The sequence below is a fragment of the Falco peregrinus genome, chromosome 2 (genome assembly GCF_023634155.1).
Source record: "Falco peregrinus isolate bFalPer1 chromosome 2, bFalPer1.pri, whole genome shotgun sequence".
Lineage (NCBI taxonomy): Eukaryota > Metazoa > Chordata > Aves > Falconiformes > Falconidae > Falco > Falco peregrinus.
Window position 1 is genome coordinate 91,025,110 of NC_073722.1, and position 25,369 is coordinate 91,050,478.

The 25,369-nt window shown below is 51.6% G+C and overlaps 1 protein-coding gene across 1 annotated transcript in view; it reads right to left on the reverse strand.

Annotated features, from left to right (window-relative positions):
* The window catches only part of RBM19 (RNA binding motif protein 19), a 70,292-nt gene that overhangs the window by 13,891 nt on the left and 31,032 nt on the right, over nucleotides 1-25,369 (reverse strand). Inside the window, exons 22-23 of the mRNA XM_013295786.3 lie at nucleotides 10,756-10,861; nucleotides 3,527-3,647 (exon numbers count right to left, since the gene is read on the reverse strand). Of these exons, the coding sequence (XP_013151240.2) occupies nucleotides 3,527-3,647; nucleotides 10,756-10,861 (227 nt within the window). The remainder of the gene's footprint in view (nucleotides 1-3,526; nucleotides 3,648-10,755; nucleotides 10,862-25,369) is intronic.

Genomic DNA, 25,369 nt, shown 5'->3' on the forward strand with positions numbered 1-25,369 from the left:
ACCAAATCTCTATAAATGGTGTCTAGAAATATGGCGCATAATTGTAGCACAGAGAAGTCAGTGGTAGGACGTGTGTCCCGCAGCCCAGGTCTAGGCTTTACGAAGTATTTCCTTCCTAAGACAAAAATGGCAGGGCTGACACTGGCACTGCTGGGTGAGGGGTCTTGGGTGGTGCTACCCAAGACACCAGCCTGAAAGATCGAGGTTGCTCTTTCAAAGCTGGCAATGCAGAAATCTGCTGTGATGGCAGCGAGACGGAGCAGGATGAGCTCATGGCTCAAGTCAAACTCACCACCAAACCCAGGGGAGTGCAGGTCAATGTGTTGTCCCACTGGACCTGGGTGACAGCAACCCCCCAGGCCTTAGAGCAATCTTCTCACCCTCTGTTAGCACTCTGCAGCCTCTCCTACATGCAGATACACCATGTGCTAACTGTGGAAACATCTGTGCATCACTGTTGTGCCCACAGCAAACCAGAAACTGCACAGAAAAGAGGAAATAAAAGAAGAAAAAGAAGAAGCTTTTCAAAACACTTAAATTCCCATTGCATAAAACTTGGGAGAAATGTGTCTGAAAGCCCCGTGAGATGGACAGTCTCAGTCCCTTGTCCTGCTTTAACACTTTCACCTCTTCTGGTATGTGCAAAGTCCTTGGCATGCTCCCTGGTTGCTTTTACTTCTGTGGAATAACCAGGAAAAGGGCCAGAAGCAGCAGAGGCCATGCGTCACCCTGTACTGATGGCACAGCACTGCCAACACGGCTTGATACAAACACACAACGCTGCTACAGCAAGACCAGCCTCTCCAAACAGCACGGGTGGCTTGTGGTGTTGTAGGCCTCCAGGTCCAAAAGGATCACAAAAGGCTTTCAGAGAAAGGAAAAAAAGAAAAAGATTCTCCCGTGGGATGGCAATGCTATAAATGCAATAAAAAGAAATTTAGGTCAGGAAAAAAGGAATAAGCTGAGTTAGGTGGTCGGATAAGACCCACTCCATCCACCACTGCACCTTTTGATAGCATCTGCCTCCACGTCCTGCTTCTCAGACGCTGCTGGCTGGGCTTGGCTTGGGGAGCAACACAAGGACTGCAGCAGCAGCGGCTTTTGGTGGTAAAAAGCAGCTGAAGACACCAAAGACCTCAGGGTCTCAACTCTTTCCTGAGCCTTGAAGACACAAAATTATTTTTTCTCTCCCATTCCCAGCTTGGTCCCTTCCTACCTGACAATAAGGGACCACAAGTGCCTGACCACTGAAGCCTGCAAAGCTGTGGGAAGACCCTCACACAACATCCACACTGGGGAGGGAGAAGAAAATTCATGGGGACACCCATGAACAGTGCAGGGATGTCTGAACTGCTCCTGTGCCTTGTGGGGAGAGAAGGAAAGTGGGTGGGTGGGAGATGGGTATTGGTAGGAAAAAATTAGCTTGGTTTCTGGTTAAGAGAATCCAGTCTGCAGCACCAGTGCAATGAGATGCGCGGTCTCAGCCCAGCTGTTCAGCTGGCTGCAGGGATGAGGAGGATTCAAGGCAGGGCAGCAGTGCCGTGTGTGCTCTGTATCCTCTGCCCTGGCTCCACGTGGGAAAACCAGCCTCCAGCTATGTTGGGGAAGAAATATGAAGGAGCATCCCACGGGGGCCGAAGTCTGGTAGCTGCAGTTTTCCCCTCTTTATCACTATCGCTTTCTGCACACCCACAGCAAAAGGGACAGAGCCTGGCTCCCTCCCCTCCTCAGGGCCGCTGGGCATCACTGCCAGAAACCCTGCGGCAAGCCTGTCTTGAAACCAGGAGAGGGCACTTCCCAAAGAAAGAAAATCCCACTCATGAAACTCCAGCCTGCCAGTGCGGTGCAGAATGAGACCCGGTCCCAGGCACCAGGCAGCGCCGGGTGCCCGCTGGCTGCCCCAGATGGGCTTTGTTATTGAGAAACGCTTCTGGCAGATCCCGCTCTGCCGCAGGATTAGCTACCAGCAGTTTTGCAGTGGAGGACGCGCCTGTGCACCAGACAGGGCTGAAGTCATTGGATGTTATTTCTCTCTCCTCGAGATGGGCTGAAGCACAGCAATGACGGCCGCCTTCAATCACATTTTCAGTCCCTAAAGATGGGGAGTGATAACCTTGCTCCTGTTTTTCAGCCAAGCCCCTGGGGCCACTGCAGCTCCAAGGCTGCATCTCCCCTGGGATGTGAAAACACTCTTCCTGCCGCTCTCCCAGAGTCCCCCACCTCCACGAGGAAGACCCCAGAGAGGGGGGCTGGAGCAAACACAAACAGAAATCAGGAGGCAAGCTGAGCCTGGGGGAGATGGGAGGTGACAGCTCGAAGGCAGCAGCCAGCATCTGCTGCAAGTCTGCAACTACCGTAAAGCCAAGACTATTCCCCCCACCTCCAGATTCAGCAGAGTAGAAAGGGAGAAAGAAGATCCCAAATATAAAATGGGATGCATGAACCATCACATCTGCTGCCTTCTCCACCCAGGTGGAGACTCACATCACTATGATAAAGTACGATCTGTCCCGCTTCCAGTGGTGGGTTCTGGGTGGGCACATGCACCCCTCAGCTGCGCCCATCCTCCCTGCTGCCTCACGTGTGCCCCCAGCAGCACAGCTCCATGCCCAGGCTGTTACACATCCCTGGACACTGCCGTGCTCCTTTTGGTTTCCTTTTTGCCACCCCGTTGGAGATCAGCCTGTGGATCCCAGCACATCCCACTTTGCTCCCCGCCTCCCCGGCTGTACCCATCCTCAGCCCTTGCACCACCAAACTGCAGCTTCCCCAGCCTGTAACAACCAGCACTGCACACACGACTCCACGAATGCGAGGCCATGTCCCGCTGGAGTCAGGCTTGCTAAATAAGAAGCCTTGCTGCTCTCCCATCGCTGGGGATTGCAACATGCAGCCCCACAACTGCTTATGCCAACACCCCAGGCAATGGGCACGTGCGTGATGGAGAGGGGAAGCTGGGAGGGGATGCAGGAGGAAGAGCATTGATCTTCAGCTTAGCCCTCCAGCCCAGGGGAGCCCTTCCTACATAAATATTTGCCAAGCAATGCATTTGTGCCTGTCGATGGCTGTCAATAGGAGCCTGCAGTGCTGTTATCTGCGGAGCTGTCATTCTCGGGAACCTGGTCCAAACAACCCTCTCTGCATCTCAACCAACGGCCAAATTACTTTGTCCTTTTTAATCTGCGTGCTGCGTGCACAGAGCCTGTCCCTAAATACAGAGCACCCTGGGGTGCAGGCGGACGGAGCAAAACCACTGCAGCTGGCAGGTGCCACTGAGGCGCCTCGGCAGTGCCAGCACATGGAGAGTTAACCGGCTCACATGCACACAGAGCTGTCAGACAAAGCCCTGGCCTGGATGCCTCCTGCTTCCCCCTGTGCTTGCATTGTCAGGCTTCAGCATCTACCTGCCAGCTCCAGCAAGCCGGCAGCAGTGGGGAAAGGGCTGGCGTGGGCAGGCAGCATGTGCCAGATGGGACGGTGCCAGCCAGGGCTGTATCAACAGGCCAGAAGGATGCTGCTACGTTACCGTGGAAATGGTCTGCCGTTTTCCGTCTCAGGGCCTCCACCGTCTCCTCCGTGTCTGCCCACTCCAAGACCAGCCTCCGACCGTACAAATGTGTGCTGTGGCACAGGGCGTTGAATGCTTTCTGCAGAATTAAGAAAAGAAAAAAAATTAATAAGGGAAAAAATAAAACCAGGCTCACATGAGGAAAAGCAAAAATGTCCCTCCCTCTGCCCTGAATCCAAAAGGTCACCAGAGAACATCCTACTTTGAGCACTTTGCTCTGATGGGGCAGGATTCATCTCCATCAGTAGCTTTGACTTGATCATTTATCTTCTACATAGTTGCAGCTGAGCAAATACCCATCGCCATTCCTGCAGGCTGCTGCTGCTCCCTAGGGAGCAGGCTGAAATCCAGCAGAGCAAGCACCTCAAGGTTGGCTGCAGCCTTGCATCACCCCGGGACCACACCTGAGCCAGGAAAGCTGCCGCCTGGGAAGGCTGCCGAGAACCGGGGCAGTGCTGGGTGGGCTGGCTGCAAACCCGGACCCTCACAGGCAGTGCAGCACCACTGGGTTGGCACAGGCAGAGCAACCTCACAGCTCTCCACCTAACTGTTCTCTGCTGGCACACAGTAAAGCACAGCTCCAGCATGAGTAGGGAGGTTGCTTTCTGCTCAGGGGCACAAGTTTGAAGAAGTACAAGCCCGCCAGGGAAAGCTGCTTTCCTCTCACCAGCCGTGTTGGTGCTGTCAGCCATGGTGGCAGCAAATGTAGCAAAGCCAGAAGCCAATGCAGAAGTCCTCTTCTCTTTTTGCCTATGGTGGTTTGCTACGTTACAGAAATCCACAGGTTTCCTCATTGTTAGATTCTGCTTAATAACATCCGTACAGCTATAATCTCTCGCTGATGTTTAATACAAGAACGTGAGCCAGCACAGTAGCTCAGACGGCTTTCTGTGCCTGTACGCAACCAGCTGAAGCATTCAGGAAAGAAACTGACTTGATCCAGGGAAGGTTGATTTTGTCTTTATTTCCTACATAATACTTTCAAGGAAATTTAGGACTGAGCAGGATTTGGTCCATAATGCAAATACACAAACACACTGGTCCAATATTTTCATCCCCAACAGGGCTACAGAAAAGGGGCCCAAAATGTTCTTTTAAAATTCCCAGCTAAGGCTGGGATTATGTCAGGTTATAGGCTCTGCAAACACGCATCCCTGGAACAAATATGGCACCTAGAGGACCACAGAATCACATCTCACTGTCCAACAGGGATGTGTTCTCCCACATGGAGGCCCCCAAATCAGCACCAGTCCTACAGAATATCAGACCTCTCCACTGAGTTGTCCACTAAATGGTAATTTTGAACCACTGTGGCTGTCCGCAGACGTCATGCCTCTGGGCAGAGGGGCAAATCCTGCAAGAGCCTTTGGCTGCCCACGACCACTCCGCAACAGCCAGGACCCTGCCTGAGCTGCTGGTTACAAAACTCAAAAACCTCCCCCATTTCCAGTAATCAGCACTCAGTAACCTGGGTCCTTCCCTCCTTCTGACTCCCTTTCACTCATATAATTCTCATTCATTATAAAAAAAGAGAAAGGAGAAGCACCAGTTCCACCTGCTCTGGAGCATTGCTGGGATTCCCCACCTTCAGCTGCTGGCTCCCCAGGGCTGGCCCTGGCAGGGTGGCATGCCTCCTTTTTGGGGAATCCGTTACTTTCTGAAGGGCTGCAAGCCTGGCTGGTGCTTTTGCAGCTATAGCTGGTTTTATTTGCTGCTGCTGCTGTTTTAAAAGCCTATCTTCCAATTAGCAAAGCAATGTGTTGGCTTAAATAAACACTCGGGGGGAGGTGGCAGTAGGGAGTTGTGATGGCTGTTTACGTTGGCACAAAGAGCCATTTCCAAAGCCTGGCAAACAACTACAGCTCTAATCACTGGGTCTCATTTGTTATACTTTCTAATTTCTCACTTCCTGAAGCACAAAGAAGAGGAAGGTGGGAAGACAGCAGACAGCCCCAGCAACCTCACTGCACTCTGTAGCAGGTCATGGGAGGAGGGCAGATCATGCCGAAACGTGTCCACGATCACAGTGCAACGTGCGGTGCTTGGTGGGCTCTCATCCTCCAAGCCACTTGCTCTGCCACATCCTCCTTGTTGCAGGATTGCTTCCACGCCCTGCCAGGCACATGTATCTGCTCAGCCCAGTCCGGGATGAGGCATCCTCTAGTTTTGCAGGCAGCACTGGGAAAGGTCATGGAGCAAGAGGGAAGGCAGATGCTGCCATCAAGTTGCATTGCATGAAAGAAACCCACTGGGACAGATGTGTCTGCCAGCAGTCTGATGACACTGGTCCTTCCCAGCCAAATGCACTCTCAAAATGAGCTCTTTTGCACCCAGGACGAAGCAAAGCTCAGCCCACCACTGCTCCAGCCCATGCAGGAAAGGGCGTGCTTGGAACCCTGCTCCCCACAGTCCCATCTTCCAGATGGGTTCCCAGAGATGGGGCTGCAGAAGAGAAGCCATGCATTTCAGGTGAGAAACACTTGAGTGTCACTTCCTTCGGAAATAAGCTAAAAAATAAAACTTAGTTCTTCATGGCTGAGAGGAATGAAAACTTTTCCAGAGGGGAAAAAAAAAAGAGAAACCACTGATGATTTAAAAGACAAAGGGATGAAGAGGACAAATGCCATCCTCATAGATCCATATTGCTGGAAACCTTCCAGCGAGAAGAAGAAATTTGCCACTGCTGCTATTCCAAATGAAAAGACAGGTAGGGAAAAAATCTATTCTAATTACATGAGAAATATGAAATGAGGACAAGAAGGCTGACTTTCAAAGAAAGTGGGGCTGGAGGCAGGAACTATCCTCAGGGCGCAGCTCCTCCACTCGAGTGTCTGCCTTCCCAGAACATCTCCTTTGAAGACCAAAGCATTGGCCAGAGGTTTGTTTAGCTGTAACCAAACTAAGGATTAAGAGAAGTGTGGTGTCCGCTCATCCGAGAGAGAGTGAGACTCACCTGAAAAGACCTCTAATTACCACAGCTTCGTGCCAGCCTACACACTTAAGAAAAGGAGAGCCTCCACCATGCAAGGCTTGCTATCCTTAAATGTCAAAAAGAGATTTCATTAAAGCTGCCACATTTGGCAATACACCCACTGCCAGGTAACACCAAAAGCTGAAGAGCTTTGGCAAATCTCCTCGCAGGTCTCTTTTGCTTGCCAAATACTTTAGGGGTTGCATGAAAACCCTAACGGCCTTCTCCCCCTAGAAAATAGGATTTGAGTATGTTTAAAAATGTCATTTCTGAGCTCTCCTGAATATGATTTTGCTGAGTTTGGTTCAAGCTTAACGTTATGGCTCAGCGCGGCACAATTTTTATTGCTAGCTCCGAGTACAGCTTGGGCAGAGCTGGAGCCCAGGCAGAGGATGGAGAGGCAAACAGAGCAGGGAAAAGCAAAGAGAGAGGAAGGGGAGAGGCTGGAACAGCAGCTTAAAAGCGTTTGTGGGATTCAGAAAGGGAATTTTAAAATTAAGGGGTGGCCGATAAACTGACATGAAGCCCTGACTGCTGGGACAAGATAGACACTGCTTTGGAGCACAGCCTGCTGTGCTGGGGCACTGGAAAGACAGAGATCAAGAGACTGAACCATTGCGTCTGTCACCCCTGAGTGCTATGGCTCCATCTCTAAATGCTGTCTTAATTTGGAGGACAGTGCTGCTCTGCCTATAGATTCCCCCTTGCCCTATTAAATACTCAAGCCAAAGAGCCTCCGGGCTGGAGTCATTAGAGGGACAAAGGGTCAACAACATTAGGAGACTGATAAATTTGCCTTCCTCGCAAGAGCCAGTCCCAACTGAGGATGCTCTCTGTGATGCCAGCTGCACACACGGATTTTTCCTTCTGTGTACATGCATTTTTAAAGGGTTGACTGTCTTTCCCGAATGGGCAATTTCTATTTGGAGACCAGATGTATTTTTATATCAACAGGGGAGAAAAGGGGAAACTCAGCTTCCAGTTAATAGTTCAAAAATAAAAACAATCCCACAACAATTCTGCACAGGGAACATCAAGAAACATGTCAAATAGTTAATGCTTCCTTAACCAGAGTTAATTTGTTATTGCCAGTGGATCAAAGTTTCCCTTCTCATCCCTTAACTTCTCTGCACTCCCACTCAGTGATCAGCTGGCACTGCAGATATAAACCCAAAGGTCTCATCAGCAGGCATACAGACCCTCTTTGGGAGTATTATTTTGTCCCTGCCCATTGCAGCCTTTGACATGGGTTCCCCCCCATTTCCTGGCTTCGCACATGTGCGTGCTGTGATCTGTTAAATGCTCACGACAGAGAACAGAGAGTGCTGCTAATTTCATCTGATGGTGGTGTAACACTCCCGGTCAAGGTCCATCCATCACCCTGGGAGCCGTCAAACGACCCAAGAGATGGCCCCAGCTGCAGACGTCACTGTGGGAAAGCCAGGCGTGAGACTGGGGCTCTGAAGGATGAGCAAATGATGGGGAGAAGATGCTACCAGCAGCAGCCCATGCCCTGCCCGAATGTCACCTCCCCTGCAGGCAATGCAACCCGCTGCCTGAGGAGTGTGGCATGGGTGCTCACCCCTCCCAAGAGAGCACCTCTGGGCAGGGCTGGCTATCCTTGAGTGGGTGGCAGAGCATCAGGGGAGGCTGAGGGGATGACACCCAGCCCCACGGGACAGGTCTGCAGGCACAGCATCAGGGAGTCTGAAGGGGGAGCGCCACATCTCTTGTGGCTTTGGAAAACCTCCATACACTCTCCCACTGCAGCTGTGATTGCTCAGAGAAAAAGACAAACACGGGAGGTCACAGGCTTTAAATGCCCAACAAAGCCACCCTAACTATTCTATTACAAAAACATCATGTTTTATAAGATGCTTATAAGCGATTTCCAGATTACCACTCTGAGCAAAAACGCCATTGACAGTCACAGCTATTCAGCTCAGAGGTCTCCAGGCCCACTCCCCTCCTCTCTCATTTCACTTAGCAATAAACTCTAAGCCAATTATGTCTGTGTTTACAATATTCGGGATCCTATTCATCAATACACAGCGCATCCTCTTCCAGACAGCCAATGGAGTGTACTTGATGTGCCACTTGTGAGACAATGAAATCCCTCAGAGAGATGAGGGTGGAAAAGAAGGAAGAAGAGCTGCTTTGCTGGAAAAGAAGCAGCACCCCCCGAGTGCTCTTCCACAGGGTGGCTCGCTCCCCGCACGCCTGCCTCCCACGGCCCCTGCAAGCTCCGGGAGCGGTGCCCTGTGCTAGCACCCTGCCTAGGTCTCTCCCCTTCAGCTGGGTGCCAGTGCTCACCAGCCACAGACGGGTTTCCTGCTGCTGAGATCTCTATTTATAGCTGGAATCAGCCCCCAAGGGGCTGAAGAGGGATGGGAGGCAGACACGAAGCCTGTGCCCTGTTTCTTCCAGAAACCAAGCGGAAGAGTGGGTGCTGTCTCATTCACCCCCAAACTGAGCAGCAGTAACGAACCAGCCAGGTCCCTGTATGCACCTTTCCACCAGATGCTTAAAGTTTCCTCAGGAAAAGATTAATTCCAAACCCAGGAACAAAGCCTGAAGGACTCTGGAGTGAAGCAGAGGTTAAAGCAAAGCTGCCCAGAGCTGGGGTTTGAGCAGAGCCACAGGCACAGCCCCCCATGCAGGGAGAGGAACCATGCTCCTGGGGGGCTCCCTGCACCCCACGCTGCCCAGGGAGCTGGCTCCCAAGGGGAGGATGAATGCTGAGCAGAAGGAAGTTTGAATTAGGATCAATAAAGGACTAACAAAGAAACTCTATGTACTGTGTTATACGGGAGGTCAGACTGGAACGGATGATCTAATAGTCCCTTGTGATCCCGGATCAATGAATCCTGTCTAAAAACATAAACACAGGCTATGCTTGCTACCCGCTCCTCTCTCTGTTCACAGGCTTGAGAATTTGGAGTCTCAGGGAGCCGGTGGAGTCATGTGGTCCCTTCCCTTCAGCAATAACATCCCTTGGCTCATGCCCACAACCATTCCTTTTCCAGATACTGTGCAAATCACCAGGAGCCAGCATCGGGGATGAAAACCACACCGCTCTGGTGCTGGCAGTGGCCACACAGAAGCTTACAGTGAAGCTGAGGACCCTCTTCTGCCCAGTGCATGAGACGTTATGCCTGGTCCAGCCTGTTCCTGAACCTTTGGCAAAGGGTAAAAGCAGAATACTATCAGACTGGCTACAAGCCCCTTGTTTCTTCTGCAAACATAGAACTTAAACATATAGGGAAAGCTTTAAAAAAAATAGAGCATTTTGAACAGCAACTTATTCTGGCTTAAAATGCTATGGAGTATTTTGCAGCATAAAGTGCCTACAGATTGCAAAAATGTCAAGACATTGGAATAATAGGATTTGCATTTTTTGGTTAAAGCAAAATGTGCTTGCACCCTGCAGGCTTTGAGAGCTCAGTTCTCGGTGCTGAGAAAGTTGTTTTGCAGGCACAGCTGCCTGCTGCCAACATTTTCCATATTGCTGTCAAATAGCCAGCACAGACCACCCTGAGAAAGGATCCTTGGCCAACCCAGGACAGATAGCTCCCCTCTTCCAACCAAGACAATGACTGTATCACAAAACTTGACCTTTGTTTTTGTGCTCAGCAAGGCAAAGCAGACACAGATCTTTCTCTCTGCTTACTCATCCTTTTGACCAATTCACAACTACTGCTCTTCTGTTGCTACTTGAAAAACACCAAGGTAAGGCTGCTCACAGGGATTCTCGAAGCACACAGAGGAACTGATGCACATGGGCCCTTCACAGTTCAGAAATCAGTAAACAACCACAATATCCAAAACTCACCTAAAACCGAAGCAGTGGTGGAGGTGAGACATGTGCTCAGGTTTCCTGATGTGTTAACACTGTGTCAAAACCATTCCTTCTCACCTTGCTTCAACAAATCTGAAAAAATGCCTCTGTCCTCCTACATTGCAAGAATTTTTAGCCATTTTATCAGTTGCACCAAACTTACGCCCCTTGCAGCTTAGGTTGTGGTTTCTGTGGTGTAACTTCCAGTGCTTGCCCACATGAAGGTTTTAGCCTCAGTGCAGCTTTGCTAGTGACTGGCAACAGCCTGCCCCAAATCTGGGCTAAGCCTCAGTGGGACGGAGCCTCCGGGCTCCCTTCCTTACCTTCTGCTCCAAGACCAGGCTGGGAGGGTGCCAGAGGGGAAGGACTACATCTCACCTTGGCATCCTGCTTGGTGATGAAATCCACAAAGCCAAAGCCCCGGTGGGATCCTGTTCCTGCCATTTTCTTGGGCAGCCGGACAGTCTTCAGCTCTCCAAAGGTGCTGTGAATGAGAGTGGGAAAAGCAAAACCACTGTGAAATCAAGGGAAGAACCATTGTTTTATCACAAACCATGGCACTACTGGTTGCAGACCCACATTGCAGGCTTGCCAGTGCTGAAGATTCGGGTGAGCGGTGTCCCGCAGCTGCTCTGCTTCCTTGTAAGCCCCATGCCCAAAACACCTAGTAACAGCTAAAAACACAGCCTGGATTTCAAGGGTCTTCCTTTCAGGTCACAAACCTTAACAAAGCGAAAAACTTCTTTAATGTCGCTGCTATTCTTCTCCTCCTTTTTGGAGATCTGCAGAAACCAGGGACCCAGCCTGCATGCCATACCCTGTTCAGGGCGGGCAAAGAGCATCTCCAGGTTACCAGGAGGTAGGGCTGCTCCTAACTGCCATTGGAACAGATTTATTTGCACCTCTGAAGAGGGGCTGGAGCGCACAGGATAAGGCACGAGCCAGAGCATGGCCCCACAGGGACCTATTATCTTCCCAGAATAGCTCCTCAATCCCCAGAGCCCGTTGTAGGCACTACATCCACAAAGGTCTCATCCCTCTGCTCAGCAGATGCTGGGCATAATTTTTAAGATTGGATTCCCTCGCTCCAACACTTTACTTGGGCACCTGCGTTTCCCATCCTGCACCCAGCCTCTTTCATGGGCTCAAATAAACTGGTTTTACTTAAGTTTGCTGAATCTATAAAGGGAAATGGGTGAATTCAACAGACCCAAGTCCTACACAACAACCTCCAGACCTGTCGGCATTTCAGACAAGTTTTTGAGCGCCAATGGGACGGAAAGTCAGGAGGGGGAAGATAAGGGGGTTTCTATTTAGCTGGTGGGTGTGGGGTAGGGCTGGCAGCATCTGTGCTTGGCCGCAGCCCAGCGGAAACCTTGTCACAGCATGCCCATCCCTGGAGAAGGGACTTGGAAGCACACAGCCAGCCCACCAGCCTAAACCTTGTCCAAAAAGCCTGAAAACAAACCCAAAGGCAGCGCTCGTTGGACACCCCGCTCCAGTGCTGTCCCCTGGAGAAATTCCAGGACAAAGCCAATGCTTTCCCTGCATCCGAGCTCCCACTTCCCCATCTCCTCCCCTCCCCTTACACCCATTTATCAAACACATATGCACAAACTGCAGGCAATAAATATTTAATGTGGACCGGGTCTGAATAGATGTGTTATTTTATTTGAAAATCTACACACACACGTGCATACACAAAAGGAGCCTGGGATGCAGCAGTGCCAAAGAGTGCCTGGGAATAAACACAGTAAAGGCCATAAACGCTCTCGTGAAATGATATAAGCTAAATCCTGGGAGTTAACCTGGTGCACTGGCAGCATGACCAGGCATTCATCTACCCAATTTCCTTAGGCAACGTGGTGTGTAAATGTACCATTATGAAGCCTCAAAATGAATCCGCACGTCTCCTCCTCCGTGCTTTCCCTCCCTCTCTCCCTCCTGCCCCCTTCGAGCTTGTGCTACACAAACAAACAAACAAGCCTGAGCGGAGGCGAGGGAGCAGCCTCGGCTGGCGGGGATGCTCGGCGCCAGGAGCAGCAGGAGCGCTGCCGGATTTCCAGCAGCAGGAGGGTCCTGCTGCCAGAGTGTGTGGGTGACAGGCCCCAGGAGCTCTGTAGGTGGCTCCTCTCCCTTGCAGCATCCCTGTAGGATCTCAAATGCCACAGCTGGGTTAAGGGAGAGGTAACGAGATTGCTCCTGGCCCAAGGAGATGACCAGCTAGCTAGGAAAGACAGCCAGTGGGTGGCAAGGGCAAGGGAGTGCTTGTTCCAATCTAGCAGTCCATGGAAAACATCCTGGGCATTGCCCTGGGGGAGCAGAACACTTGCTAAAGAAATACGAGCAGAATATTTGCTAAAATATTCTCCGACAACACTCGCCCTGTGCACCAAAACACCACGTGTCTCCCTTTGACGCCGAGACCCGACGTGCAGGATGGGCAAGCAGGTGCCCAGCAGCAACAGGACAGATATGGGACCCCAGGACTCCGGGTCCCAGGGGAAGTCATGATGACCCACATCAGCCTGGGCAGAGATGGAAGAACCTGCCCCTTCCTTTCCAGCTCAGAGGAGCCTGAGCCACCCACACTGGGAGATGTGCAGAGGCAGTGAGGACCCGGACCCGATCCAGAGCAGTGCTGGCCATGAGCATCTCCCTGGGCAGAGGGTTGGGGGCAGAAAGGACAGCGGTACATGGCAGAGGATCCCAGAGAGATGGGTCTGTCAGAGGAAGCTGCAGTGCAGCTCCCAATGGCGAGCAGGCAAAGTGGGGGGGTGAGGAAAGCCGAGGGGCATGGCAGAGACAGGGCTGACCCCACCCGGGCTGCCGAGTAAAACACCCTCCCCCCCACTGTGGCGCTAATTAGAAACCACAACACAGCAATTACCATCCCGGGAGCTGTGAATGAAGTGGTGAGCTCGGGCCTTTAATGTTCTCCTCTCCAGTGCCAGGCAGAGACTCACACCTCTCTTTTCCAATTATTTCCTCCGGATTTGGGGGGAGAGAGACAGAGGCAGAGGGAACCCAATTACCCCCCACAGTGCCAGGCTCCCAGTACCTGGGGAAGCCAGGTGCTGCTGTGCTCGCTCCCCCGCCGGCTGCATCAATGCTGCAGCCTTCCAGCTCTGGGATGGCCATGGATTCTGCCACAGCTGCCACGGGCCAAGCCACAGGAGCAGGGATGGTGGAAGGAAATGGGATGCAGCTCATCACCTGGGTGAAACCTGAGCCAAACGACAGGGGAGGGAAAAAAAAAAAGCCGCTTTTATACAGGCTGCTGAACTGCAGCTCGCATGTAAGATCCCATCGGGCTGTTTTAGAACACGTGCTTCCCCGGGGTGGGGATGGCTGTGCAGGTGGAGGGGCTCACAGCACTTCAGACCCAGCATCGCTGCCACCTCCATCCCGTTCCAGCACACTGCTCTGAAGGACTCAAATGGCATGAAAACATGGCATGTGCCCCCAGGAGCGGGGGTCCCTCTTGGAGCTGACCACCTATCTTTCCACGGTAAACTGGACCAAAGCTTGCTGCTGGTGCAGAGTGCAGCACCCTGCCAGGCTGCTCCTTACCCTGAGCACAATGGTTTAGAGAAGTCCCTGGAGTCAGTGTGAGTGTGAAACCTGAGAGGTTTCTGGATTTGTACCCACTGGCATCCATGTCTTCTCTGAGTGCTCCTGAGCTTCTGCACCAGCACCAGGGCTCAGCCACAGCACAAGCACTGAAGGACCTGGTGGTTATGGAAGCAAAGCCCCTTCCTTCTTGAGACGTTGACTCGTTTGCAGTCATAACCTCCTTTCTGGTGAGTCCTGTCCCCACCAGAGCCACGTGGCTGGCCTGGGGCTGGATTTCTGGCAGGGCACCCCTGCAGTTCTTGGTGGCACCAGCCCAGGCTGAGATTTCATCTGTAAGGAGTGCAGCCAAGGTGTCCAACAAAACCAAACGTCTTGTATAAAGAACCTCCCCGTGGAGCTGCTCACGATTCATACAGGCAGTTTGGAGAGGGGCAGAAGGAAAGAGCCAGAACTTTGCCATGGAGGCAGCAGGTTTGCAAAGCCCCCACTAACCCAGCATGCGTATGGCTCCTCCATTGCCTCCCAGCTTCTTTCCTCACATATACATGAAAACTGGTGTCCAAACAGCTGTCCTCTGAGATCCTGAGTGGGGGCCAAGGTTCTGAGGGGAGGACAGAGTGCATGTCGAGGTGTGGGGTGGGTCTGGAGGATGTGGCTCTTCCAGCCTCCCTCTGCCTGTGCTCCCCATGTGCTGCAGGCAGCTGCCAGCCAGGCTGGCAAAATCCCTCCTCACGCCTGTCCTCGCTCTCCCAGGCCTGGCACATTTTCATGCCTTTGGCTGAAAGGGATGACAGCCCCAGACAAAATGCTGCAACTAAGATATTTCCTAAATGAGAACCTTTGTTTCATGCCAACCCAGATTTACTGGGAAACCAGTAAAAGCCTGTACCAGCCCTGGCTAAGCAACGATCCACACGACTGCAGAATAAAGACAGCCACAACCTTTCCCTTGACAAGTCACCTGTCTTCAGCTCAGCAGAAACACGCAATGTTCCCAGAGATGCCAGAAGGGACATCCCTTCCCTCCCACCCACAAGGGATCCAGCACTTCTACATGGCATGCTGGCTATCAGCTGCTCTCCCAAGGCTTTGGCAGCTCTTCCAGTGGTGCTGCAGCCACCCCCTCACTTGCCTGGCTGAATGGGGGGAAGAGAAGTAGCTGTCTCCTCCACGCTGCACAATGTACGGTGCAAGCTGGCTGCAGGTCACAGGAACATCACTCCTTGGGATTGTAATTATATCCTTCTGGCACAGGCCAGCTGGTAGGCAAGTCCTCTGCCTGCTAATCGTAGGACATTACATTGCAATTGAACAGAGCACACTCCAGCGCAGTAGATAACACACTGCTCACTTGGCTTTGCCTATTTACTAAAAGGGGCTTGTGCATCCTTCATCAACATGGCCAAGGAGCCAGAAGAGGACCAGGGATACAGGTGGTCTCCAGAAACCTCCTTCCCTCCTCTGCCAGCACAACATGCAAGCTCCTACCCTGCGGCTCCCTCCCCTTCCATCACCGCTCTGCTGCTACAGGCACAGCCCCAAATCCTCTGCACTTCCACCCCAGTATTGCCAGGCATGCGAGTGCCAGCACCATCTTCTGCCGATGACTCCACCGTCTTTTCACTGCTCCTCTTTTCCCATTGGGTTTGTTTGAATTTCTGCCCCCTGCTTCCAAGTCTCTCCCCATGCTCGCTCAGCCCCCAACGTCTTGGTTTGGTCCCATCACTGCCTCAGGCAGCCACAACGGCCATTTGCACACACTCATTCATGGGATGGGTACCTCCAGGTCAGGGTAAACACTACTCCAGCTGGGAAGCATCCCTTCCACCTCATTCTGTTCTCTGTCTCAAACAGGAGTGAGCTCCTTGGGACAAGCCAAGACCCATCCAGCCCCGATCATTCTTTTCAACACAACGTTTTTCTCAAACACAAAGATGTGTTCATGCTTGATCTTGGTGCACCCTCAGCTGTAAGTTAATCAAGGACTCTTGGGTTGCTAAGTTCTGTAGGGGAAAGCACAACTGACACTGCAAATCCATGATTCCAACTGCCAGAACAACAGACCTCCTGGGAAAACAAACAAACAAAATCACTCTTTGGTTGCTCTAGACACGTGCAACGTCCCACTGCATGGGGCCGTCCAAAACACCTCTGGTTTATATCCCTTCAAGTAAAGCAAACTAGCAATAACCACGTTAGAAAGGTGATCACGAAAACCTCTAGCAAGGTTGCCAACCTTCTCATGGGTTGCCATCTATTGCCAACACCTCACCTCCTCCTCTCTCCCCTCCTCTCTTCTCGCTGCCTTCTAATCCCCAGGCCCTGCCATAGCCTAAGCCCCCCCTCATGACTGCTGGCAGCCCTAGGACAGAGCTCCAGTGAATGAGCCAGGCAGCATAACCACACATCAGAAGTGGCTCTGGGCAGGAAAAATGAGACCGAAAGGGACAGCAGCCCTCCCCTTCCCTTACTGCACAACCTCTTCCCCAACAGCAGGCTGAAGCCACACGTCAGCCCAGCAGAATTCACTCAATCGCTTTGCAATGGTCGTCTTCATTTTATCATTCCCCCCTCTGCCTTGCCCCCAAATAGGACCTTCCCTCCCTCAGCAAATTATGTCCCTGCCAGTCTCTGCTTCTGCGCCGATTTGCTGATTATAGTGTGTGTATGGGGAAAATAATAATAATGGCTCTTTTTCTTTCTTCCTCCTTTAGGAATGCAGGACCCTGGCAAATGGTTTTGCCCCTGGGCTGAGCCGTGGCCAGTTCCACCCCCTGCATGAGAGAGTTAATGAAATACGCAGCGGAAGGTCCCTCCCGCCTCCCGCTCCAGGACTTCAGCTGACTCCAGTACGGCTAATCCCATTACAAGAAAATAACGTGGATAATTCAAGCTAATGAAATCGTTACAAGAATGTGGACAGCCAAGGGTGGACATTCAGAGCCAATTTAACACTCCTTGGTGTTGTTATCCCCAGCACAGGAAATATCTGAAAGGAGGAAGGGAAAGGAAAGGAGGAGGAAAAAAGCCCTCTCTTGTTAGCTTAAATCCTGTTAGAGTTCAGGAATTAATCTGCCACCTATCTCCCCTATTATCATTATCATCATCATCAATAACGTCTCCTCGGTAACCTCTGAAAATTAGCAAACGAATGCGCAGGAGGGCAAGGCAGGAGCAAAGACTCCTGACACACTGAACTGAGCGCAAACTGCCACCGCTGCAGCCTCCATCCCTGGTGGAGCCACAGGAGCAGGGGATGATAAGGTGGAGGGACTTTGCAGCAGACCAGGTGTCCCAGTGAAACCCCAGCCCATGGCTGCACAGATGAAGCAATGCTGGGAAGCAGCAAAGCTGACCCTTCATTCCTGCAGTGCCTGCTCACCTGCACTGGACAGTCCTGCTGGATAATCAAATCAGCTTCAAAACCCCTGTGAAAAGCCAACGGTGCACAGGAGGAAGACAGCCACGTCTGCACCTTGTTCTTTACTACATGGATCATCAGTTTTTCCAGCTTCCTCTCCTCTTTGCCCAGGAGCATCATCTTTGTTTGGAGGCCTCTTGATCTGCTGCCACAGCAAACCTGGGTTTCACTTCAAGCAATTCCTGTTCTTCAGTGCCAGCCTCGTGCCGCGGGGCGAAGTGCTGCCACCTTCTCCAAACTCAGCTGCTTTCCAGTGACGGCCCCCTTCCCAAGGCCGGTTTTCCAGGGGAGACCTCGCCATGCTGCACAGAGCCCCCCAAGGCAGCTCTAAAGCCAGGCCCCCCTCCTGGCCACCCATACCGAGGGAAGCCGAGCGCCGACAGCACATGTCTAAGCTCAGCCACGGCGTTTCGCCCCAGATTGTTCTTTTTGGCACCGAGCATTTCCAGGCAGGAGGTGCTGGCTGTGCTGTGCTCGTGGATGCGGTGGGGTACCTCCTCCACGCCATCTGAACGAAGCACCGCTCTGTTCGTTGTGTTGTGGAGTTGTGGGAAGCCTCACCATGACCAGATTTTCTGAGCTCACCGAGCCTGTACCGTATCCTCAGTTCATGTGGGATCACGAGTGTTCCAACGCCTCCTGCATTTCCAGCTGGACCCAGGCGATTCCCACTTGTCCCTCTCCTGCGCTGCCACGTGAGAGCAGGACAGGGTTACACAGCCCCCATGAAGGGCGCACAGAAAAATGGGAATGGCATTTTCAAACCAGGAGGTTCTCTGGGACCAGTCATGACCATCAGGACCTGATGAGGCAGCAGTGAGCACCAAGAGATGCTGCAGCTCTTGAGCTACTCCTAAGGAGCTCAGCAGCTGGCAGCGATGCTGGGAAATGACGCAGGGACCCCAGGCTCTTTTTCAGCCTCCTCTCCCACACACAGGTGACCTCGCAATGCTGCACTTCTCCCATTTTTCCAGCTCACTGCCTGCAAAGCCACGGCTGCTATCTACCAACCTCACATGGATATACAATGCTTTGATCAAAACATGAAGGCAGGAGAGGGACTTGTGATTTTAAAAAACCACCACACAACGTGAATGTGAGCATCTTTGGTACAGGAGAGAAAGCAAAAGCCCCATGGCAAAAACAGCCAAAAAGCTGGAAGTCCTGCAAGACAGTGACCTGGCCTTACAAGAAAGAGAAGTCACCCAGGGATTTCTCTTTGATGGCAGAATCAGGGCCAGAGAAGGGCACATGAGAAGGCCGTTGCTCTGAGGGCTGTGGTGATGAGATGTAGCATACAACCTGGTGGCTGTCCCTTCCCTGTCCCATGTGGAGAGTCTCTGATGTGTCATAGAGAGAAATCTTCCAGTTTCTGCCACTGCAACACAGGTAACACCTTTCCCCTTTTCTCAGGCTTTAATTCCACCAGACGTGTAGGAAATCTACACCAGCCCAATTCCCACCTTGCATCCCCCCGAACTGGGCTGGAAGAGACCAACGCTTTCCCCAAGCAGCCCTGCCCGCAGCAGGGGAGGGGAGAGTGGGACAAGCCCCCTGGGATGCGCCTGGAATGAACGGCACCATTCGATGTCTCTGGGATGCTCTCTCGCAAACATGTCTAATTACATCCAGACGGTGCTTTCGGCACACCTGCCACAGCAACTGTTTATCTTGCTGACGACTTAAAGAGCATCATTTGCAAAGTTTGCTAGGAAGGAAAGCCAATTAGCATGTCGCCAGCTAGGCACAAAGATCTTCTTGCTTTATCTCTGCCGTAGCTGGTTGACAGAAAACCCTTTGGTGCTAACTCCCTCCTGCTGCTCCCCCCCACACCTCTTCAACTCCTCCAGCTGGAAATATACTACCATGCTTTCTCCCTGAAAAAATCCAGAAGCAAAGCAGGGGGGTGCAAAGGGAGGGAGCAGTGGTGGCAGCCCAGCCCCAGCTGCCAAACTTGCCTGCACAAGGAGATGTCGAGAGGTAGCAGGGCAGAGCTGTGCTAGAAGGACAGCCTGAGGTCCAGGGGCGAGGGGGACCATTGCAATACACATGGCAGAGCGCCTTGCAAATTAAGCACGTGTTTTATCTCTTTTTTTTAAAACTGGAAATCAAGGGAAGAGGTGAGTACCATGCCTGGGGCAGAATAAAGTGATGCTCTGCCACAAACACATGCCAAAAAATATCATCCTGGTAGACATAGTGGCCAGGGCGATGTGGTCTGGGAGCAGAGGGGAGGCTGCAAGGCTCCCATGTCCCCATCCTTATGCCACCCTCCCAGATTCCCCCTTCCAGCTGCCACACTGGGCTGGCACGTCTGCACCAGCCCAGCCTCACAGCTCAGGGCCCCCACCGCACCCTCTGCCCAGCCTCTGCAGCGCCTGCACCAGGCAGTCCTCCCCAGTCCTTCACCCCCATCATCCTGCTGGTTCCATGTTCCTCTGTCCCAGCTAAAGGCTTCACCAAGACTCTCCTCTGTCCTACCTGCCAGTGTTCGCATCTCCTTGTCAGCTCAGTGCCCATCTCTCACCAGGGATCACCACCCGACTCATTTATCCAAGCTGTTGATTTAAGTTTCACTGCAGTGTCTCCCCAGCATGCCCCCCATGCTCCCTGGAATACTGGTGACACTGGCTCCAGCTCCAGCACATGGAGGAAGCCCACAGGATCCACCTAGAAACTAGTCCTGGGGAAGCTGGTCCCACTTTGGATTGCCCTCGCTCCCTGTGTCTTCTGCCTAAGGAAAACTAAATAAAGTTTAGCTCTTTTTTGGATTTATTGAATTTTGGCACAGATCTTCAAAAGTTATTTAGATGCTCAATACCACAAATACTGCCAGCGCCAGAGACTATGTGGACACAGATGTGCTTCTTCCAAGCAGGCGTGAACGTACCCACAGGACTCCTGCTAACACGGAAAAGTCCCATTTTTTGTGGATGGCTCAGTCAGCAGCAGCTTCCCTCAGAGCTTGCAGTGAAGCGGGATCAGAAACGCGATGGCTTTGGCCCCAGACTAACGGGCAGCCATGGGACCTTCCCTCTCCTCAAGATGCAAGACCAGAAGGCAGTGGCTGCTTCCTGTCGCTTAAATGGCTTGTTTCAAAACGCAGCAAAACATTTTACCCCTTCTCGATTTATTTTCCTTAACAGTTGCTTATGAGGGACCTTATCAAAAGCTTTCTGAAATTCCAAGTAAATTAGTCATTAGGCAGGTTTTCAGAACAGTAATTAGGCCACTCCATGCCCCTGATGTATTATTTACCTGAGAAGATATACATAATTAGGGCTCTTCTTTATAACTGGTATTACACGCACTAAATTCTACTCCAGTCTATCGTGTAATTACGCAATTAGGCTGCATGCTAAACAGAAAGAAACCAATTCTGAAAACCAAGCAAAAAGAAGAAAAAAAACCCAACAGTAATTATTATTTTTTAAATCCTCCATCACCAGCACAGCGGCAGGTCTTAAAATTTTAATATCCCTCCACTTAAGTAATTTTTAAACAGGTGCTGCAACCAGGTTTGGTTTCTTAATTTTCCTGCATTTAATCCTACTTTGCAAGGTTTAACGTTGTGTGAGAGATTCAGTTCCTTAAAGAGATTTGCTTTCAAGGCTAATGTTAAAAGGGGCCTTTTCCCCTCCCTGGCTGGCACAGAACCGGTGGAAGCGGCACCGCATTGCCTTGCAGCCTCCCGTCGCCGCTCCTCAGCCCCCCACTCCTCCCAAATGATGATTATTTTCCAGCAGCTTCCCAGCTTGCAGCTGGTGGCTGGCAGAGGCAGCCAGGTACAGTTGCTATGTACGACCACCACAGCCGTTGAGCCCGACAGAGCTGGCTCCCGCGCCTGGGTTTAACGGGGCAGCGGGGCAAAGGGAAAGGTGGGGAGAGCCGGTGGGGGACGAGTGCCAGCGGTGGGACGTGCCAAGGTGCAGAAAACCACCCTGCAGCCTCCGCATGCCTTTCGGCCGCAGGGACCAACTCAGGCACCTCCTGATTAATTTCTGTCTTTCGCCTGGTCCACCTGCAAAGCAGGATCTCGGCTCTTTCACAGGTCCCTTCCCACTTGTGCCTGCCTGCAGGATGTTGCGCAGCCACGTCTGTCCTGCCTTTGCCTCGTGGTGCTCGCTGATGGAGCAGCGTGTGCCATCAGGTCTAATGTACTGTGGGGAGGTTTTTTTAATCTACCTACTTTTATGCATCTATTTTAGAGTTGGGGAGATCAAGGAAAAGCACCCTTGGACTGGCTGAGCCTGATGACCTCTCCCTGAGAAGATACCTGCATATTATCTGCATTATTTTCATGCTTAAAAGACAACAACCATTCACTATTTAGTTAAAGCATGAACAGACTTTCTTCTGAAACTTTACATCTCAATGCTCAAAATTTTCAAGCCAGTTCCCAAGACGCAGGGGAAGATGTGGAGCTGGCACAGGGAACACCGTAAGACTTAGGAATTCCCAGGTTTGAACTTGTACTGAACTCCAAAAGAGAGCTGGGGGCTCAAAGTCACTGGCTGCTCCCAAAGAGTGTCAGTAGCAACTCAGAGGACTTAAGATAACTGCTGTGGGACACCTGTGACTGACGAGGTTGTTCGAAACCAGTAAAGAGGTTGAAAATCCCGCTCTAATATTCTTTAGGTTTCACTGCTGCTTCTCTTTGCTTTGCCATCTCACAAAGAGGTGAGCTGTGCTCCCAGCCCTGGTCACTGCAGGGATCTCCTCCCCTCTGCTGCCGTATGCCAGCCCTGCTGCAGCTCCACTGGGGCTCTGGCCACTCTCCGGTTCCGTGATTTCACCTAACCAACGGCCCCCTTCTTGATGCTACTGTAATTATTTTTTTTTTTTTCTGGGGGAGACAGACATTCAAGTATAATGGAGACAGAACCAGCTCTATCGGGACAACCAAGAGGACTTCTCTTGAGCCTTCCCCAGCCCTCCCATCGCACCCACCTCCAAGGACCACAGCAGGACCAAACTACCCTCCCACGATGGCCCTCAGAGAGATGTACAAACGACCGCAGTCATGACCCTTATATCCCAAACCTCATGAAATCTCAATCCTTGCTCAAACTTCAATGCGTGCCTCCAACACTTGCAAAGCCTTTCGCAGAGCTTGCGTTCCTAAGCCACAATTCTACCCACACACAGCACCTTGCAGGACCTGGGCTTAGAAGCCACCAAGTCACTGCAGTAATCACCAGCGGGTCAGGATTTCAAAGGAACCCACAGCTCCAACAGCACTGAGATTTGGGGATTTATCTCTCCTGGGCTCTTTTGAAAATCCTGATCAGAGTGCAGCTCTGGTCAAAAATAACGTTACGCTAAAAATAGTGCTCACAGGAGGGCCCAGTACAAATCTCTGCTCCTCTAGGATTCTTATGAGTCAGCTTGTTTCAAAGACAAGAGGAAATTTGTACAACTAGCAAAGCAGTAAACACAGAAGGGAGATTTAGCCATACCTGGTGGGCCCCCAAAGGTGTACCTAGGGCATCCTTTGGAGAAATCAGCCTTGCTGTTAAGATACCAGCTGCATCAACAGTGGGGAAAAAAAAAAAAAAAAAAAAAAAAAAAGTACCTCAAATTCAACTGCAGAACCTCCTGCACTGAGCTGGTGGAGAATAAATATAGAAGCAATGAGATATTTATAGGCAGACAGCTATTTTAACACAGCTCTGCTTTAAAGAGAATCCTTATTTAAGTCTTGTCCCTGTAAAGCTGCAGGATGACTTAGAAAAATAACCAGATTAATTATTTTCATCAGGAGAACAGAGAAACACGTAGGGAAGATCAAATGCATGCAAATGCATTAAGAATGTGGGAGCTCAAGCAAAGTGCTTCTGTTCTGGTGACTCAAATACAATAAGGATCACAGATCTCCTGAGCGCAGGCTAGTCTCCAAAGAGCCCAGCCCGACCACATCTGAAGTCTGCCAGGGATCAGAACAAGACAAAGCATTAAAAACAGGCACACACCAGCTCATGGGCAAGGCAAGCTGGGAGCCACCATGCCATCGTGCACCCCTGACCAGCACCATCCTCTCCAGAGATGCAACCAACAGCAAAACATTAGATTTCCTCATTGTACCGAAAAAGCAACGTGAGCAGAGGAGTATTTCTAGATGTACCATATTTACTCCAGTAACAGTCAAAATCCTTCTTGCTCCTGGCGTGCCCTGTCCTTTGGTCACCCTTGCCCAACCTGCAATGCCTGCTAAAGCTCAGAGGGTAGAGTGGGACACGTCTTTACTGGTCACTTGGAAAACTCACAAAAGACAGGAGGACAGGGAGTGATCGCACAGTGCAAGCATTATCTGAGCCACCATGGCATTCAGTGATGATGCTTCTACTCTGTTTCTGCAGAAAGCTCACTGCTCTCCACCCACTGGTCTCAAAGCGCTTGCAAGGACTGGATGAAGCGGAGAGAGATTTGTACCACCGCAACCAGCAAAGGGCTGCAGAGCCCAGGGTGGAAGCTGACAACCCCGGCTGATCCACCTGCGGGACTTTCTGAGCAAAGAAAACTGCAGTGGAAGTAACTGCATTTTGTTGTTTGTTTGTTTTAGATTTGTTTCCTTATTTATGCCTTAGCATGGAAGAGTATTATGCGTGCAGTGGGGCTGCAACTGCAGTAACAGCACGATTGAGTCGAACGGGCAGGAGTGTTCATGTCCACACGTAAAGAAGCTGAAGTCCATCCCCACGGGTGCTGCCCTGGGGCCAGGCACACGCTCCCCACCACCGCAGCAGAGGCAGATCCTCCCCGTGTGGACGGACCTTTGCAAGGCATGGAGTGAGCCACCACCCGGCACCCACCACCTCCTCAAGGGAGGGAGATTTCCCAGAGGTGGGGACATGCCTCCCTGCGCTGTCCTCGCCCGGCATCCTGCTGTATCAGTATGCAAACATCGGCAGCTGTGAACCCTGTTGATGCAACCTTTCTAATTTAATAAATGGACTTTGGTGAGCCCAAGTGTCTGCTTCAGTGCTCCCCATCCCCCTGCCCCAGCCCTGGTCACCCTCACCCAGCTCAAAGCCTCTTCAATAAAACAAATTAAACTCCCCACAAAAACACACAGCTGGAGCATTTTACAGCTCTGCTCTCCAACAAGAGCCAGAAAAACACACAACAGGGCAGAGCTATGCAGGACAGTTCAAAGGCAGCATCGAACACTGAGCAGGGCATCTGCACAGTGGGGTGCAAGCTCTCCCCATTGCCCCCCTTCTGCTGTTCCCCCAAAACCTTCAGGAAGGCTCATCACAACACCCTGGGTGTTCACAATCGATTGCAGGCAAACGTAGACGCTTGTACCTTGCTGAGAGATGCTGTCAACACAGCGTGGCAGCTGCAGGCTTGCTGAGAATTTGAACGCAAGGTAGAAACAAGAGGCTACAGAAGAGGAAAAGAAACCATGTTCCTCTGCATCTGCCGGCAACGCCTGCACCAGCTGACCTGTACAAGCTGTAATCCATGCATGGATGGCGGGAGGAAAAAAGACAGGCAGCGACACACCTAAAAATAACCTGCCAGGGCCAGCTGAGATCCAAAAAGGCCAGAGTTTGCCCTCCCCAGAGGGAGCATTTCAAGCAGCTTTTGACTGCTGGCTGCCCAGGCAGGGACACCCAGCTTGCTGGGAGCTGGATGCAGAGCAGGAACCTCATTCCTCCTTGCTGCATGGCTTCCAGGCCAGGGGGCTTTCAACAGAAGATCCTAATTTTTAGAGGCAAAACAGATAGGTACAGCTCTCCAAGCTGGTACACAAGCTGCCATGCCCATATTGGAGTTGAAGGATTAAATGAGATGGGAGCAGGTAATGACTCCCCAAGCAGAGATGCTTTGCTTGAATAGAGGCACTTGCCAAGTTACAAGCTTTCCTCTGATTCTTGCACCGATACCAAGCAACAGGGCTCAGGAAACCACCTCCCACCATCGCCTGTCTGCCTCTGAACGGCTACAATGTCCCACGCACCTCCCAGAAGCAACATCTCTGCTTCAAGT